The sequence below is a fragment of the Cavia porcellus genome, unplaced genomic scaffold, assembly GCF_034190915.1.
Source record: "Cavia porcellus strain 051 isolate PalLab524CR breed Dunkin Hartley unplaced genomic scaffold, mCavPor4.1 scaffold_9, whole genome shotgun sequence".
NCBI classification, from domain to species: domain Eukaryota; kingdom Metazoa; phylum Chordata; class Mammalia; order Rodentia; family Caviidae; genus Cavia; species Cavia porcellus.
Window position 1 is genome coordinate 45,296,082 of NW_026947492.1, and position 18,234 is coordinate 45,314,315.

Below are 18,234 nucleotides of genomic sequence, written 5' to 3' on the forward strand. Positions count from 1 at the left end.
TTTCTCTTGTCCATTTTTTCACTGGATCTTTAATTTTAGGTGGCATAATTTTTTCTTTTTTAGTTCTTTGTATATTCTAGATATTAGTCCTTTGAGGAGTAGCTAGTAAAATTTGTTTCCCAGTCTACTGCTTGATTTTACTTCCTATACAGAAACTTTTTAGTTGGATATAAAAGACTAAAATGTCTTCTAATTCTTTTGTTAATTCTTGCTGTTATTTCTTGTGTGACTGCACATTGAAAATAGAGATATGGTAACTAGTTTTATAGCTCATCCATACTGATGCCTTTGCCATAAACTCTGAAGAATTTAGGTTTATAATATACTTAGAGTAGAAGACAGTTATATTCTTAGCCTTATAAATACAATTTAGATGTATAAGATAGTTGAGGATACTTTTGCATAATTTTGTTCATATGTAATATGCAACAATTTGGGAGTTAAACCAGAAAACATGATCCAGTAGCACTGGAAAATTTAATGAAAAGATGTGCAAAAATATTGTGAAAATGGTGTCATAAAATATTTTTACTTTGTAAACATCAATATCCAGTTCTCTGTGCTGCCTCATATCAGAACTATTTAGAGAGAAGAATATTTTTCATGACAAAATTTAGAATTGTTTTTTGACTTCCTTTGCTGCCCAAGAACAACCTTCATTGTTTGGATAATAAGAACAGTGTCTCAACCCTAGCTCATTTCCAATTGGTTGCTTTTATTCTTAAACTGCATAGCCTCAGTCTCTCCATATTTTCTCTAATCTCCAGGATATTTTCTTTCTTCTCCCCTAACAAAGATACCCTCACTCCTTCCTCAGTAATTTTTGTTATGTCTATATCTATATCTATATCTATATCTATATCTATATCTATATCTATATCTATATCAATCTAGTAATTGGTTCTGAGCTAAGTTGTCTTCATTCATAATGACAAAAAAATTGATAGTGTGTATTGAATACTCTACATGCCAGAAAATGTTACTGTTATTTCATTTCAAGTACTATACTGCTTAGGATGTTGGAAGACATGGTAAGTAGAATGCAGTGATACTGTTGGACCAGCTGGAGGGCGGATGAGGCAGGTGGAGAAAATTCAGGCAATTTCAAGCTTTTTCACTTGAGTTGAATTCTGGTTTACTCTGCTCATGATTGAGGATGAGTGGAAATCTCTCTGAGCATCTTTTTCTCTCTCTTTATTTTCTTTGTTTCTTATATTTTGAACAGAAATTACGGCAATACCTTTCCTTTAATGCTCCTTTGAGGAAACCACCAATTTTGTATAGTTTTTCTATATTTAAATAAATATGAAATATGATACTCCCCCAAATTTTTGTGGAATTGGGGATTGAACTCAGGGCCTTTACACTGAACTATAGCCTTACCCTCTCATTCTTTCATTTCTTGTTGTGGCCCTCTCTTTCTTCCTTCTTTTCATTTTATTTTGAGATGAAATCTAGCTGAAATGCCCAGCGTGGGCATTAAACTTGTAATCCTTTCCTCCTCAGCCTCCTGGAGTGCTGAGATTACAGTCTTGTACCTCTTATATCTAAAAAGCACTGGGCCTTTACAAGGTGAAGTGAATCCTCATCGTCACCCTTATGACTCTGTTCTAACCTTTCTCAAAGTGTTGTTTTAGGGCAGGAGAGTCTTTCGATGGGCTGTTTTCATCTGTCACTCCTGTCTAGGTCGAGGGAAACATTGTTTTTCCTGATATAGACGGTGGGAGCAACAGAATGTGTTTGCAAGATTAGTCTGGAAGATCTTTGCATTTTTTTGCCTGCCTTTGTGAGGTGGGGCCAAAGGACGGGAAACATGCGTGCAGCTGAATTGGCCTCCCTTTATAGGAGGTTCTTGGAAACCCAACAAAAACTGCCACTTAGTCTCACTAAACTGAACTCATGATCACTATCGTTTGTAAGAAAGGCTAGAAAACATGGTTCTTCTTTTTTCTCTTGTGTAGTTGCATTACTGTAACATCACTTTCAAATTTGGAGTATTGCATTATTGGTCTTTTAAATTAAAAAAAATTAAAAATGTGTGTTTAATAGATCTCCCAAATTTATTTGACCATGACATACTTTCTCCCCGCTTGTACTATTCTATAAAAATTTCTTTCACAAATACTGGTATAGTTGATACCTATTTTTTAAAATTTAAAATATTTTCTTAAATTTATGATTAGCTTTCTCCTTTTGTCTGTTTTAATTTAATATTATTGTGTTTGGGTTGGAGGTGTTGGGAGACAGGTTTTTTTGTTTTGTTTTGTTTTGTTTTTTGGTACCAGTTATCAAACTCATGACTTCATGCTTGCCTGGCATGTGCTTGTGCTGCTGAGCTAAACCCCCAGCCTGGGAGATAGGATTTTAAGAAAGTATCATCTCTACAATTTTGTTTTGTTTTGTTTTTGCTGAGACACATTTTTGCTATTTAGTTCAGGTTAGCTATGAACTGACTGTATGACCCAGCCTGGCTTTGAACTCAAGACCATCCTCCAGCCTCAGTTTAGGATTGCATGCATGGGCCATCACACCCAGCTAAAACTTTAATATAGTTGAATTAGCATCCAGCTGATGAATATCTCTAGAAGAAAGACCTTATATAACTGCTCAATCAACTTGCTTTCATTTAATAAAACAATCAAATTTAGAAAATATTATTAGATTGTGTTTTGAAGAGAAAACTTATTAAAATTTTAAAATATGCTTACACATTTGGGTGGGCCAGGAATAACAGTATCTTGGCTTGGAATTTTCTTGCAGTCTGTAAGAAAGAGTCTACTACTTATCAATAGAAATTTAAAAATATATGAAGTTGGTCTCATCTGAAGTATGCTGTTAGAAAAATGAATAGTTGCTTTCAATTTCTGTAGTCTTGTCACAGATGACAATAATAACAAAACATTCTTTTAAAGTCTGTGTGTTAAAATAAGTTCATTGCTTATAAATGTAAGGAAATGTATTTTACACATCCATCAATTTAAGTATAATTGAGGTCGTTTTCATTTCTTTCTCCTTCCCTCAAAAAAACTTGTTGTTGCTGAGTAATCAACTAGTGGTAGTAATTTGTCTTTATTCTTCCTCAAAATAAAGAAAAATTTTGTCTTGTTTTTACAAAAAAAGAAAAAAGTAGAATGTCAGTTTTCAGTGACTGAGTAGAAAGAAAGTTGACTAATGGGTATTCATTTACAGTTAGATAGGTATAACTCTTCACAGCAAAAATGTACTGTGTATTTTAAAAAATTAGAATAAGAAATTCTGAGTGTTTTGGTCACAAAACAAAAATGAGAAGGCAGATGCAGGCATATTTAACCTGATTTAAACATTACCAATGTACATACACATGTATTGAAATATTGCATACTACTGCATTAGGTGGTACATTGATAGTATGCACTGTTTTATGTTTTAATATATTAGTTTAAAAAGTTTTTTAAAAAATCATTTCAAGAAAAAAGCTAGTTGATCCTGTAAGATTCTTCAAATCAAATTCCCATATACATTTTCCATGTCCTGTTGAATCTCTCACTGACTTGAGGGTACTGGAGACGTTCAGTCGTGTCATAATATTTACGTGACTACAATACTTAGCAGGAATTTTTCTTCATCAGTATATCTTGTTGCTCCTGTTATAGATGAAGGAAACTAGGTTCAGAGAAGACAAGTAACTTGTCTGGGACTCCACTTTTGATATTCAAGTCCAGATTATTTCAAACCAAAGAAAAACTTTGGGAGTGAGGCGGCTGTCTTTGTTGGAGAGTAGAGAAATAGGAAAGAGATGCTTTTCATTTCTCTTCTCGTTTTTGTTGGTCAATGATGTACCAGTTTTATCAGTGATGTTTTTAAGGTTTCCTCTTTTAAAAGATCAATGTATTGATGTAATTAATTTTTCTTCTAACCTATTTAATGTGTTCTTCAGGTAAACATGCATGTTTATGTGGTGTATTGCATTTATTCCTTTGTATATGTTGAACATCCCTGAATCTTTGGAATGACACTGACTTGGACATGGAGTATGATCTTTTTGGTGATTTTCTGTGTTCTGTTTGCCAGCATCTTATGGACAGTTTTTGTATCTATGTTCACGAAAGAGATTGGCCTGTAGTTCAAACGCACAATAAAAATCCTGTATGGTGTATATGATGTGATTTTTATTTTGAATCAAAAGTAGCATCACACAAATAACTGACCCAAAGTATATGTTTAAGTGAATATGAATTAAATGTAATAAGAAGTATGCTTGTATGACCTATGAGTACTTGCTGAATTTCTGCTGTGTTGCAGCATTACGTTAAGCATATCAGCTTTCTTTTTGTTCCTTGAGGTAAAAGAAGTATTTTTTCTAGTACATACAGTACTTTTAACACTCTTGCAAGTTTTCCTGTAAGACATAAAAATACAATGTACACATGTCAATCATGATGGTTCAAATTCTGCTTCAGTAGCTCACTAACTTTGGAACTGCCCCTAAAATGTGATGAAACAGTAAACAGATTTATTTCTTGTGCATACTGTGTGGTCGGTGAGTCCAGTGGATCCTTAGGACAGTGTCCTTCAAATGATACCTCAGGGATTCAGTGTTCTTTTTTCTGGTTCAACTCACAGCTTTTGGTCCCCATGGAAGGAAAATAACATTTGCCTAGCCCATTCCAGAAGTGGCAAGTATTGTTTCCACTACAGCGGAGGGGTGGAAACCAGACATATGAATCAATGTAACTTCAAAAGCTGGTGAGATGAAGTGTGGTCTCTGGAGCAAATTAGGGAAAATTAGATTTTGGCAGTGACTGAGAATAACCCAGACTGAATGCCAGATTCCAAAGGAATGTCCATTTCTTAATCCGTTTAACAAACATTTACCTGTTGTTGAATACTGAGCCCACAGATTGCATAATCTTAACTATCCCCTATAGTGGGGTTCCTAACCATAAAGGACACACACATTGTAAGGCTTCCTGTACAAGTACAGTTTTTTTAATTTCAAATTTTTTAGAAATTTTTAGAAAAGTTATTTTTAGAAAAGTTATTTTTATAATGGGTAAAAGTGTAAAATGACAGTGTTTTATACACATGAAGCATCATTTTTATGTTTGGAACTAATAATCTATATGATTATTCTAGGGTCCTTAAAGACAGACCTTAAAGTCAATCTCTGAAGCACTAGAGAGGAAAAAAAATAGAAGAATAAGGAAATACAACTTTTTTTGAAGGCTATTCAGACACAAGACAGTTTTAAAAAGAGTAGAATTAATATTTTATTGTTATTTGTAATCAGATGGCAGTTGGGTATGTAGTTTCTATGTTTAATACTTTCTGTAAATAAACAAAAATTAAGCTTTAAACAGCTGATAGCTGTTTATATTCTTCAGAAAACACAGTTAGACAAATTCATTAATGATGACTTTAAGCTTTTCTTTTTTAGTGCCAGAAAACTCGTACCTTTTCACCCTTTTTAAAAAAGTATAAGGTTGGCATGCATTTAACTTTACAGTCTGCAGCAGCAACCCGGCAGTCATCCACATCTACTTCAAGGAGCAACAGGTTGTAATATTTTTCAGTCAGGGAATGAAAAGCTTGATCATTTTGCAAGGCCACACCGTGTGGCTGAACAATCAACTACTAGAAGTTTATCTCCTGCAACAGCCAAGACTTGCTGAAAGACTTCTTTGCTTCTGCTGCACCATTCTGACTGCTGGGGGCCTTACAAGCTATGGAAACAAGCAATAGAAGTGGATGGAAACTGCAGGATGTAGCTGCAGAAATACAACTTTTATCCTTTATTTCCTCTTCCAAAGAACCTACCCAACCTGTCCAGGTTCTCCAGTTGCACTTCCATTTATACAGCATTAGCCAAAACATAGAAACAGCCCAAAGACATGAATGAAATCTAAGATGCGTAATATTTTGACTGTGCAATTTGTTTTCCTGAATAAAATGTGTTCTGCTACTAAGAAAGGAAGGATGACTATTAAGTATGCATTTAGCAGTTTCTGTTGCATTAAGAAGTGTTTCAAGTCAAATATGTTTGTATAAGTCTGTAATCCCAGCTACCTGGAAGGGTGAGGCAAGATTCAGACTGAGAAATTTAATGAAACCCTGTTTCAAAATAAAATTTAAAAAGGGGTGGAGATGTAGCTCGGGGCATAAAACTTTGTTAGCATTTATTAAAAAAACAGAAATAGAAGGAATGTCACACGTATGTTTGATTAGATGTAGAGTAAGTACAGCTTCACTTTTTATTGTTCATCATTTATTTTTGTGCTTATAAAGCTAACAGGGTAAGAAGAAGAGTATATTAGATTATTTTCTTTCTTACAATTATTTTCCTTTTCTGCTAATCAGTATTTAAGTAACTATTGCTGAACAAACTTTGACACTGAAGGGAATGATGTTGAATTAAACACAGTAAATCAATAGATATTTTAACTCAGTCAGTTACACTAATACGGTACAATCAGAGCTTTAATCAGTTCTTACCTATCCAGCATGATTCTGTTTTGCAACAATTTAATTAAAATTTCTTTCAGAGAATGTATGCTGACAAACACTCATTCTTGTTTTGATATCAACAGTTCATAAATAACATTTCTTATTCCTTTAGGCTTATCACTATGAGAAAAAATTAGATGCAAAGCACCACAGTGTTAGAAATTGGATCCATCGTATTTTATATATATTACAGAAAATGAACTTATTTTAACTTTTCCAACGTTTATCTGCCTTCTCTACAGACTGTACATTGATGGTCCATTTGGAAGTCCATTTGAAGAATCGCTCAACTACGAAATCAGCCTCTGTGTAGCCGGAGGCATTGGAGTAACGCCATTCGCGTCCATACTCAACACTCTGCTGTATGTCATGTTAAAAAGCTTACATCCAAATTTGGCGAGTAAAAAATAAAGCAGTGAGGCGTTCATGAAGATAATTATTTAAGAAAGTACTGGCACCATGAAGAAAAGAAGACTGATGAACAGGCCATACAATAAAGGACTGGTATTGTAGACACGTGTTCAGGCAAAGCTTTTATGAGAGGGTGGCAGAGGAGCACGTAACTGCTTGTTTTATTGCTTGGCAAATTTACAACAAACTGAAGGAAAAAAATTTCAGAGGTGACATTACTTAACTAGGAAACATTCTTACAGTACTTTAGTTCTAGGGTAATAAAAGTTGACAGATTACCTTAAGAATAGAGACATAGTGACCGCCAAAAGTTGCTGTTAAATCCATTCTTTTTTGTATAGAATAGACACAATTTGTAAACATATATATCTATAGAATATAAAAAAATAAATTGAAGAAATGAATGACATTATTTCACTTTGAAATACTAAAATGATTTCAAGACTTTCTGAAGGTTCTTACAGAAATAATACTATTCCAAGCCAGAAATCATTTGTTTCTGACAGCACACTGCAAGTATTTTAGCTGTGTAATGTTATGAAAAAGGAAAAACATTTCTTAACCTCAAGTCTACTCATAGTTATAAATAGGAAACCAGACTTGGAATTGAGAGTGTCTGGAATGCATTACATGTTATGTGGTTGTGAAATCTCTTTAATGATTGTTAAAAAGGAGGTAAACAACCAAGTTTCTGGGATGATTTTGCCTGAAAGTAAGGACAAGACCAGATGACCTTTGGATCCCTGCTCAATGGTACAGTTTATTGGAAATATAAAACTTATTGGCAGCGGCCAATATTATTCTGATTCAAAAGTTCAGTTTATAGTCTGCAGATGAAAACAAGTGATATTCATGTAACATTCACAAGTAAAAATGATTTATGATGTTTTCCATGTTTTTGAAATACTGAATTACATATTGAATTTATCTGAGAATAATAGTAAATACTATATCAGATGCCAGAATGTGATTAGTTCTTTTATTAGTTACTTTAGTAAAAAAAGAAAATCAGAAATATAGGGATTCTGTAACTTTTTGCAATTCTAATCACTACCATGTTATTTTAATTTTTAAGAGATGACTGGAAACCATACAAGCTTAGAAGACTGTATTTTATTTGGGTGTGTAGAGACATTCAGTCCTTCCATTGGTTTGCAGACCTACTTTGTATGTTGTATAACAAGGTAATAGTTTTTCAACTTTTATTTAACAGTAATTATTTTATATTACAAAAGCAATACATTTTCCTATAGAATAAAATTCTCTTTAAGAAGACAAGAGATTTTCTTAACTTAGCTGTAACATTTCATTTCATTATATTCAAATTGATGAGTAATATACATAAGTATCTTTGCCACAAATACCTCAAGCAATTCAGATAAAGAAAATCTTTCTTAGTGTATTTACCTAGTCTGTATAACAAGTTGTCTTATGAATACCCTATCACTAAATTTGTTTTTTTCTTCAAATTTGTTTTCATAACTGTATTGTTATATCTTGAAATTTTTTGTATTAGCAAACATCGAGCTACCTTACTCATTTTACTGCAATAGAAAATTTCATGATACAGATGTATCAAGTTCATTTGACAATTCCTTCACGTTGGATATTTACATAACGAAAAAGTGCTGAAGTGGATTATTGCATATGTTCACTTGTGCAGAAATACATAAAATCAGTCTTGCTATTATAATGACAAGTATTTTTTAAGTGCATCCCTCTCTATGAATTATGAGCTGTTTCTACAAACTGAAAATGTATCATGGTGCAAAATAAAACCAAGTTTCTGATTTCTTTTGTGTTATAAGAGAGATAGGCAACATACCAATAAATATACAAAATGTCAGATTGCATCTAACATTTTGAGTAGACAAAAAAGCAAAGGCAAGTAGGGACAAGGTAACAGTAAAAGGCAAGTTTACTTATGTATGTGTTCAGGAATCCCACCAAGCAAAATCCTGTCTAAACAGAAACTTGAGAGAACAAGCAGAGTAGTCAAGTAGCCTTGGGGACAAATTTGAGGCAGAGCGATCCCACTTCCCAGGACAAAGCCCTGGTGAAGTAGTGAGTTTGGTATATTGAAGGTCGTGGAAGAAGGTTTGTGCATATGAAACACAATGAGTAAGAACAAGAATAGTAGGAGAGGTCATTTAAAGAGGTGGTGTGGGATTACTTTTCCAGGGAAAGGTAGATTACAGGAGGCTTTTGAATTTTATTTTAAAAAGAAAGATAGTTTTGGGGTATATACCTAGAAGAATCAAGAACAGGGTACTTAATAGATATTTGTACACTGGTGTCTGTTGAACGATTGTTTACAGTAACCTGGAGATGGAAATAGTCTAATTGTCTATCACTTGGGGATTGGACAAACACAATGTGGTATATGCTTATTATAAAATATTATTTAGCCTTAAAGAGGAGGGACATTCTGACTCATCCTATAACATGAATGAACCTTGAAGGCATTAGGCCAAATGAAGTAAGCTGACCCAAAGGAAAGTATTATATGATTCCATATCTATGTGGTACCTATGGAAATTTAACGCACAGTGACTATATGTAGAGTGTAGTTTCCAGAGTACAGGGAAAAAAGAAACAGAAAGTTGTTCAAAAGGTTTATTTTTCCAGGTATATTACTTGCCTCATACACTTTAAGAAAAGTCAGTGTTGAATGAGTAGAAAGCAGGAATAAGAAGAAATATATAACACATATTATTATTTTTGTTCTGTTGTGGTTTTCCTAGCATTACTAGCTGGCTGTTTAGGCTTTTTTCAGTTTTAGCTTTTTTTTCTGGGTTCCTCTTGCATGCAGTATTGTTTTTGATTTTCAGGCTGTGAGTTTCTTTTTGAGTGAAACACTTACTGTGTGCAGCGTATTGTGGGATCGTGTTTCTTGCTCTGCCAGTCTCTTTCTTTTGATTGATGAATTGAGACTATTTACATTGACGGTTGTAACTGATATGTGTTGGCTTATCCTTGTCAGCATTGTCCTGCCATTGGTTTTGTCTTTCCTCTATTTAATTGCTTGCTTGCCTGGTGTCTTCTTTTTATTGGTGTTCTTGGAATTGCAATCTTCATTAACTCTCTAAAATTCAGAATACTTTGTAGAGCTTAGTTGGTAGTCATGATTTTCTTCAGTTGTTCTTTGTCGTAGAAGTAGCTTATTTCTTCATTGATTTTTGAAAGATAGTTTTGCAGGTACATGAATCTCGGCTAGTGGTTGTTTTCTTTCAGGATTTGAAATAATTCACTCAAAGCTCTTCTGACTGGAGGCTTTGTGTCTAGAAGTCTGCTGTGATTCTGATGGGTTTTCCTTATAGGATTTATTCCTTTTCTGTAACCGTTTTTAATATTCTGTTCTTGGGTTGAATTTCTGAACACTTGATGTAGATTTCTTGGTACCTTGGTGCAGATTTTTTTGTTCATGGCTAATTTGAGTTCTATATGCCTTACTTATTTGTACGTCAAATTCTTCATTCATGTTTGGTGTGTTTTCTGCCCATAATTGTGTGGACAGGTTTGTTACGGCATTTGTGCTGTCTCTGGCTTTCTCATTAACTTTGATCAACTTTATGTTCTTCTTTTTCTTACCTTGCAGCTGTTGGTTTGATTTTTCATGGTCCCTTATTGCTTCTAAGACATTCTTCTTTTCATGGTTGCTAATGACAATCCTGTCTTCTAGATTTGATATTCTCTCCTTTCTTCATTCAATTGATTGCATGTACTTTCTATGAAATTTTTAGTCTCCTAGGTTTATGTTTGAATTGGTCTCATGGATTTCATTTCTTTCTATGTGAGATGTTCATGGTTTCCATCATTTTTCTAAATTTCTCTCTGATCTAAATTTATTTTTACCTGAGAGATTATTTTCTCAATTGCCTCATTTATTATTTTTTCCTTCTGTTACTGTTATTTCAGAAAATTCAGGTCAGTGGCTTTGGATTTCCTCTCTTTTGTTGTCCCCTCGACTTGTGCTGAGTGGGCTGGAGGTCTAGGATTCCATTTTGCTTCATGTCTTGTAATTTTCTAGTTTTAATTTTATTTTGATTGCTGTGTTGTTGATTATAAATTTCTTATGATAAATAGCTTTATCACTAGTATTGAGGCTTCCCTAGGAAATGTCTGTTCCTCAGCGATGTCTTCTAGGTGTAGGTAGGTCTTGGTCTTTGTTTCTGTCCCAAGATCTTACCTTCCCAATTACTAAGGACAAGATGCTTCTTTCTATTTGGATTAGCACCCAGTTATTTGGGTGCTGGGCTGTGGTAATTGCTGTGTCCCTAGATGATTACAATGTTGGCATATAAGGGAGAGCAATTGATTACATCCTGGCTAAAGTAGTACAATTAGCAATAATAATAGCATCTAGCATAGCCTAGCAATGACAAACTGTGGACACTACTAATTTGGGACCTTTAATCAAGACCTATATTTATATAACAAAACATCAGAAACTTGTATGCAAAGAGTTTCCCCTTAGTAGAGTGATTTTACCCTTGGCGAAGGAATTTAAGAGGCATAGGGAACAAAACAGAGTGATAAATGAGGAGAAACATAGTAGAAATAAGGCTGCGGGACAAAGGATGTTCACCCACTCTTTAGGAAACTGGAGAAGGAAGTAGAGAAAAAATAAAAGAGAAAGCCAGAGTTTATCATAGAGAACTGACCAGAGACAATGTTCATTCACATGAAAATATAAAATCAAGAGAAATAGTGAAGGAAAAGAGAGAAAAAGATGAATAGAGCAAAAATAGAAATAACAAACTTAACCTAAAGCAAAACAAAATTTTAAAATGACAGAAAAAGGAAAAGGAAACAAAAAAAGAAAAGAAAGAAAAATTCTTCTGATGACCATCAATCTGCGTAATGTCCTAGTCAGAGCCCAAAACTGCAGAGTGACCTTGCCAAGTCAGTAGGATTAGTGCTAAGTATGAGGGTGATCTTGGCCTCTGGGTGTGGGGGCTGTGGCTGGTTTTTACCCAGCAGCTTTCTGTATATCCCTTGGTGACCCACCTGTGTCTCTTTACCCTGCTTGTCTACCTGGCTTCCCCAGTTGCTGTGGCATCCTTGGGCAGGGACAGCCTGGGGCTACTCCTAGTCTTGTGAACAACTGGATATTCCTGGTCATTGCATGGCCTCTTTGTTCCATCCCATGGGCACATCCCTGGCTTCTTGTTACCTAAGGCTCCACAGCCTCGTTTCAGTACCCTCTCCAGTGGTTTGAGTGTTGACCTCCCACAGCTGTTTAAACCCCACATATCTGGGTCCCTCTCAAGCCAGCTGGACACAGGGGAGGCTTGCACTGCCTTTGCTTGATTCCCTAGTCTTGTTGCTAGGGGTTCCAGTTAGCTGCTAGGGTGCATGACAGGGGCACAAAAAACAAAACAAAAGGAAAACAAACAAACAAGCTGGTGGCCTGTGAGGAAAAGAGCAGTCTCCACTCCCTTCTGTGTATGCCAGTGAAATTTGCTGCTAGGCTGCAGCTTGTTCTGTGTAGAGGAAGGCCAAAGAGGCAGTGGTTTTACATCTCTAATCTACCCTGTGGGCCTTGAGTTAACTGCACCTTCACAGTCCACGATTCTTATTTGACAGGCAGGCAGCGGTGCCACCAGCAACCCTGGGGGCTGGTTTGCTGTTTTTGGTTTTTTAAAAATAAAGTTCTGTATCTATATCTTGATTTATTTACAAGCCTCTTATTTCAGATTGATTTTGGCATCAAGATGTATGTCTGTCCCTTTCTCCAATTACTTACATGTTTAGTCCACTTGCTGGGAATAACTCCAGGGTGGCTGCTCTGCTCAGCCATGTTGACTCTTCTTCTTCCTCCCAACTGTTGTCTGTTCTATAAAGGTAGAAGTGTATCTGTTTCCATCACCACTGTTACACCTAATAAGAGAGGACAAACTATTAATGTTAAAATTTGTCCTCCGTCTGTCTATACCACATATATAAATATACATATACATTTCATTGACTTTAAATGTTTACTATAAGCCAAGATCTATAGAATCACATGTGTTAGAATAAAAGGAAATATGAATATATAGAAAGAAGCTTAATAAGTTCATTCATTTTTATGTCTTCTCAGTTTTGGCAAGAGAACAGACCTGACTATGTCAATATCCAGCTGTACCTTAGTCAAACAGATGGGATACAGGTATGTGTTGGATGTTATTGTTAATTAAACAAGCCTCATGGTAATAGAAGATTTACTGCAGGACCTGTGCTGGAAGAAAAGCACTGCAGGTGGCTTGAGCAGGAGTTTCCTAGAGGAAAGCCTCTTTTGGAATCCATCCAGAAACTTATAGCTTGTCCTTGAAGCCAAACTTACTTTGCCTTTCACTGTCTTCCTCAGTGCAGGCTGCAGCAGAGGCTTTGAGCCCCTCTCTCCTCTCTTCAGTATTGCTTCAAGTGTATTTTATCTGGAGATTTGTGATTGTTAGAAATTATATTTGGAGAGAGAAGATGAGTCATGTGCAATTAAGTACAGTTAATTTCCAGAGAAATTAAGTAATAGCCATCATGTGTTATTTATTTTACTCTTCTAGACACTGCTACAAATTTCACATGCATTATCTTGTGTAATACAACAGATTTGAGCAGCTGATATGACTATCCCCATTTTTCAGTTGATAAAACTATTTAGAGTTGATATTAAAGAGCTGAGAAAGTGATAGATCAAGTGATAGAAAGTGAATGTTTTCCCAGATTTTATGATAGTATTTTCTGTCGTACATTTTCACAATGTTTTGAATAAATTATGAATTTTGTCAAACAAGTCAGATTTCTACCTTATTGGCAGTGTTAAAAACTATTTCATCTTACCACGTACACGAAATAAGTCAGTATCATTTTTGCTCATGGTATCATTATAAATAAATTATGAAGCAACATTATTTTTGTTACTCAGTTTATCTGCATGCATTTACTTTCTCCTTTCATTACACTCATTTTGACTCTTCATTGTGGATTCACGTCTAATGTTCTATTAATTGCAGACACTTGGTCATTAGCAGTCGTTTGTTGATGCAGTCAAACAGATTTGGAACTCTGCAGTCTCAGGCTGTCTTCTCTAGGATTGTTTCCCCAAATTTATGATGACAATTTGGAGCAATTTACTCATATAATAAATCAAATTCAACAACTGTAATTTGTGTGCAGAAACACTTCAGTGACATTAATGTGCTGAACCTTCTGAGAGTGAGTGAGCTGTAGATAGCATTATACATTGCACAGGTTTTGGTTTGTTTGTTTTGTTTTTTAGTAAAGTAGCTAACAAAAGCCTAGGAAAATTAGCCAATTGTAAAAAATGGCATTCAAGAAGATAATGGATTGTAAAGGAAAAAAAGAAAAGATACTTTGAAATCATTTTACTTATTTAGATTTCCATTTGGTACATGCTTTCTATCACAGCACTTTGATCGGGGCTGGGGATTTAGCTCAGCGGCATAAGCGCCTGCCTTGCAAGCAGGCAGTCGTGAGTTCGATCCCTGGTACTGATAAAAAGGAAAAAGACAAAAAAAAAAAAAAAAAAAAAAAAAAGCATAGTCACAGCACTTTGATCGGATGACATAGCACATACAAAAGTGATGTTAGAGAAATGAGTTGTGTACCCAAATGTGAGTCATATAAAATGTATTATTTCCATTTTGGCAGAAGATAATTGGAGAAAAATATCATGCATTGAATTCAAGACTCTTTATTGGACGTCCTCGGTGGAGACTTCTGTTTGATGAAATAGCAAAATGTAATAGAGGGTAAGTACTATAGCTCAGAAATATTTGATGTGACTAAAATCAAACTAAAATATTACAAAACCACCATGTGCAGTGTTTAAAGATGCTGCATAAATAAGTAAAGATGCTGCATAAGTAAAATAAACTTACAAATTACAAAGTCACTCACTGTCACAATCAAAGAAGGAACCTCTCTCTCTCTCTCATATATATATATATATATATATAATGTCAAATATATATATATATATATATATATATAATGTCAAATAATTAAAATTGGCCTTAGAAGTAGTCATTTTTATGAGTGAGACTCTTTTACGTTTAGGTAGACTCATATAAAAATAAGTATTTACCACTACAGCATATATTAAGAAATTATGGAAAGTTTTTCAAAATCATACTGGCAAAAAGGCAACCATATATATATATATATATATATATATATATATATATATATATATAACAATGTACACATTTAAAAATTAGTCACACTTTATTACCACAATATATTAAAAATATTTTCATTGTAATATTGACTCTGTAATGCAGAAATATTTCCAAACATAATCATTCTTTTTGGAAAGTATATCAAGAATCTTAGCATTGTGGATTGCATATTAATGATCTGAATAAATTACTGTTTAAGCAAAAACATTTATTTTATGACACACACTGGCCAACCCATTCATCTTCTGTAAAATTATCATAGTTCAGAGGAGTTCTATAAATGAAATCTAAAAGAATTTTAAATTTAAAAGTAAGTAGTTTCAGTATAAATTTGAATGGTTGCAAAAGATTTCTAGCATAACAATGTTGACATTTTACGATGAAGATAATTCCTTTAAACATATTACCTAAATAGTATATGATATATAAATATAGTTACTTGTCAACATCATTTATTACAAAGATTCACAAATTCCTCATTAGCACTTGGAAATTGTATATCCTAGTTTTTCTTTTGAACTTGTATTTCTCTTCTACTAACCCAGAGCATTCTGTAAATATTCAATGTATTTTTACATTTGAATTGATCATACTTTTTTTGCTAAATAAATCATCTTGTAACAAGAATACACATACACAGTTTCATCTGTGAGCATAAGCCTCCAGGGTTATATTTCTTCTGATTTGAGTTACCATTATAATTAGTATATATAGTCACTTGATGACATACACATGCTCTGAGAAGTCTATCCTTAAGCAATTTCATTATTGTATAAATTTGTTAGAGCACACTTACCCAAAGCTAGTGATATAACCTACTGTAAACCTATGCTATGTTGTGTATTATAATGTAGTATCTACATTTACATATATACCTAATTACATACACATATTGAGTGGTTTGTTCCTTCCACAACCACACTGGACAAACGGTGCTAATAAACGTTAAGAGAAAAAGATGCAATTAAGATTCATGTTAAAAAAAGAAAAGATTCATGATAACAAAAAGAGATATATATGAAGTTGCTACTGGTTTAATATAGCATACTATGTTATGGTAAGCTTTTTTTTAGCAAATAGAAGAATATTTTAAAATAACAATGAAAAGTATAATGTAACAAATACTTAACTCATCATCATAGTTATTATTCTTATCACATACTATGTGCCAAGCAAAGATGTGTGCTATACTTTTATGCAACTGGCAGTGAATGCAGTAATATGATCAAATGGGACAAGTATCATGTGTGATCTATTCTTGAATGAAATGTCAGTATGCAGCATATGGGTTTATGTGAGTGATTCACAATTTTAAAAATACATTTTGATAAGCATCAAACAATATTTGATTGTAAATGCACATGCCACCATATAAGATGGAGTGTTTTAAAGAATCTCTCTAAATTCTTAGATGAGTTTTTTTTTACTTGAAAGGATTACTCTCTTTAGATGGTCCTTGCTTCACTGTCAAAGATACACTTTGTGTATTTGTCCGAGGATAAACAACTGAAATTCATTATTTTTGAAGGACTTTTATGTAAGTGTCTTAGGAAAGAATAGAACAATTTTTAAGGGTTCATTAATTGGACAATAGTATGATATATAAAAGTTACATTTACATATAATATTTTGTTTAACTTCATACACTTAAGTTGCTGAAAGACTGTATAGAGATAAACATAGAGATGAGAGCCGTATACATTAAGCTTTTAAAATCCTGTATGCTGGGTATCAATTCTTAATTTTCAGGAAGCAACTGTCAAATCTATAGGTATTTATTTAGTATGCTACATAGAAGCAAAATTTAAATCAGATAAAATATTGCTGGGTTCAAAAGAAACAACTGGTAATTCTTTGTTACATATTCTTACAGAAACTTGCATATGTGTAAATATATATTCCTATATGTAAATATTTATATGTTATATACATATATGTTGGTGTGTAGGTACATATATTTGAAAAATATAAACATTGTATATTGTAACAAAAAATTAAATGATTCTACAGTTTACAATTCTTTGACTTACTTTTAAATGACATATTCATATATTGATCATGGATAATTTTCATGTAATTTTCCCTCACAATAGTATAAAATATGAATAATCTGACCATTTTTTACTGTTACAAACAGTGCTAAAATGACTATATTTGTACAAATTTTCTCTTCTAAGAGTATTACAGTGTATTAGAATTTTAAAATGAAATTACTGGCTCAAAGTATGTGCACATTTAAGGGCCAGAGAAATAGCTCAGTGGCAAGCACCTACCCAAACCAAAAAGACCAGTTAACTTACTTTCCACATGTATATGATGTGATTCCTTCCTTTTGTGTTAAACTCAGAAAATGAATGATATCATGACATTACTTGTTGATGAAGGAACTTCTAAATTCACTCCACCTTCATCATCATTTTACAAATGAAACTGGACCCCCCAGAGATAACGATTTATTGAAAGCTATAATTAAAGAATAAGAATTCAGACCTGAATCCAAATCTCCTGAGTGGAGGCACAATGTGAGTTTTATAGTAGGGCATATTTACTTTATTCCAATAGAAAGATTGCTGATGTTATTTTTCATGTCTCTTTTGGAAGATGAGGTTGGCAGAGAAACTCATATTTACTGTATATATTGCTGTAGAATATTTTCTATATAATACAGTAAAAGCACTAATAACTCATTTTTCAAAAATATACTCTATTATTTTGTAAACCACTTAATGTTTAATTACCTGCCAGAAAATTATTTATATCTAACCCAAATTTAGTATTCTATTGTTTGTAATAAACATCATAATATAAGTTGTTGAAAGGAGCAAAGAAATTTTAACTACATGGAATTTCACATTTTCAAGTCTACATGGAAAAGCAAGTGGTTACAACATAGGAAATTATATGCAAATGTATTGCACATTTATAAAACTTATTTCTACCATTTACTATTCAACAGCATTCACTCTTAATAGTTGAATCTCTGCATCGATCTTACTGGTTTTGTAGATAAATTTCCAGATAGTTACTGAATTGTAGCAATCTAGTTCAAGGATGATGCAAATGGATTGTAAAGATTAATCATAGATAGTAGAGAAGTTGTAGAATGTAATTACATTGTGATATTTAGGAACTCATTAAGTCACAGAAAAAAGGTAAA

The 18,234-nt window shown here is 33.4% G+C and overlaps 1 protein-coding gene across 3 annotated transcripts in view; it reads left to right on the forward strand.

Annotated features, from left to right (window-relative positions):
* Nucleotides 1-18,234, forward strand: part of Nox4 (NADPH oxidase 4) — a 152,219-nt gene that overhangs the window by 123,924 nt on the left and 10,061 nt on the right. For all 3 annotated transcript variants that reach the window (XM_063256287.1, XM_063256286.1, XM_063256288.1), the window contains 4 exons: nt 6,726-6,845; nt 7,970-8,078; nt 12,980-13,048; nt 14,548-14,648. In XM_063256287.1, coding sequence (XP_063112357.1) covers nt 6,726-6,845; nt 7,970-8,078; nt 12,980-13,048; nt 14,548-14,648 — 399 coding nt within the window. The remainder of the gene's footprint in view (nt 1-6,725; nt 6,846-7,969; nt 8,079-12,979; nt 13,049-14,547; nt 14,649-18,234) is intronic.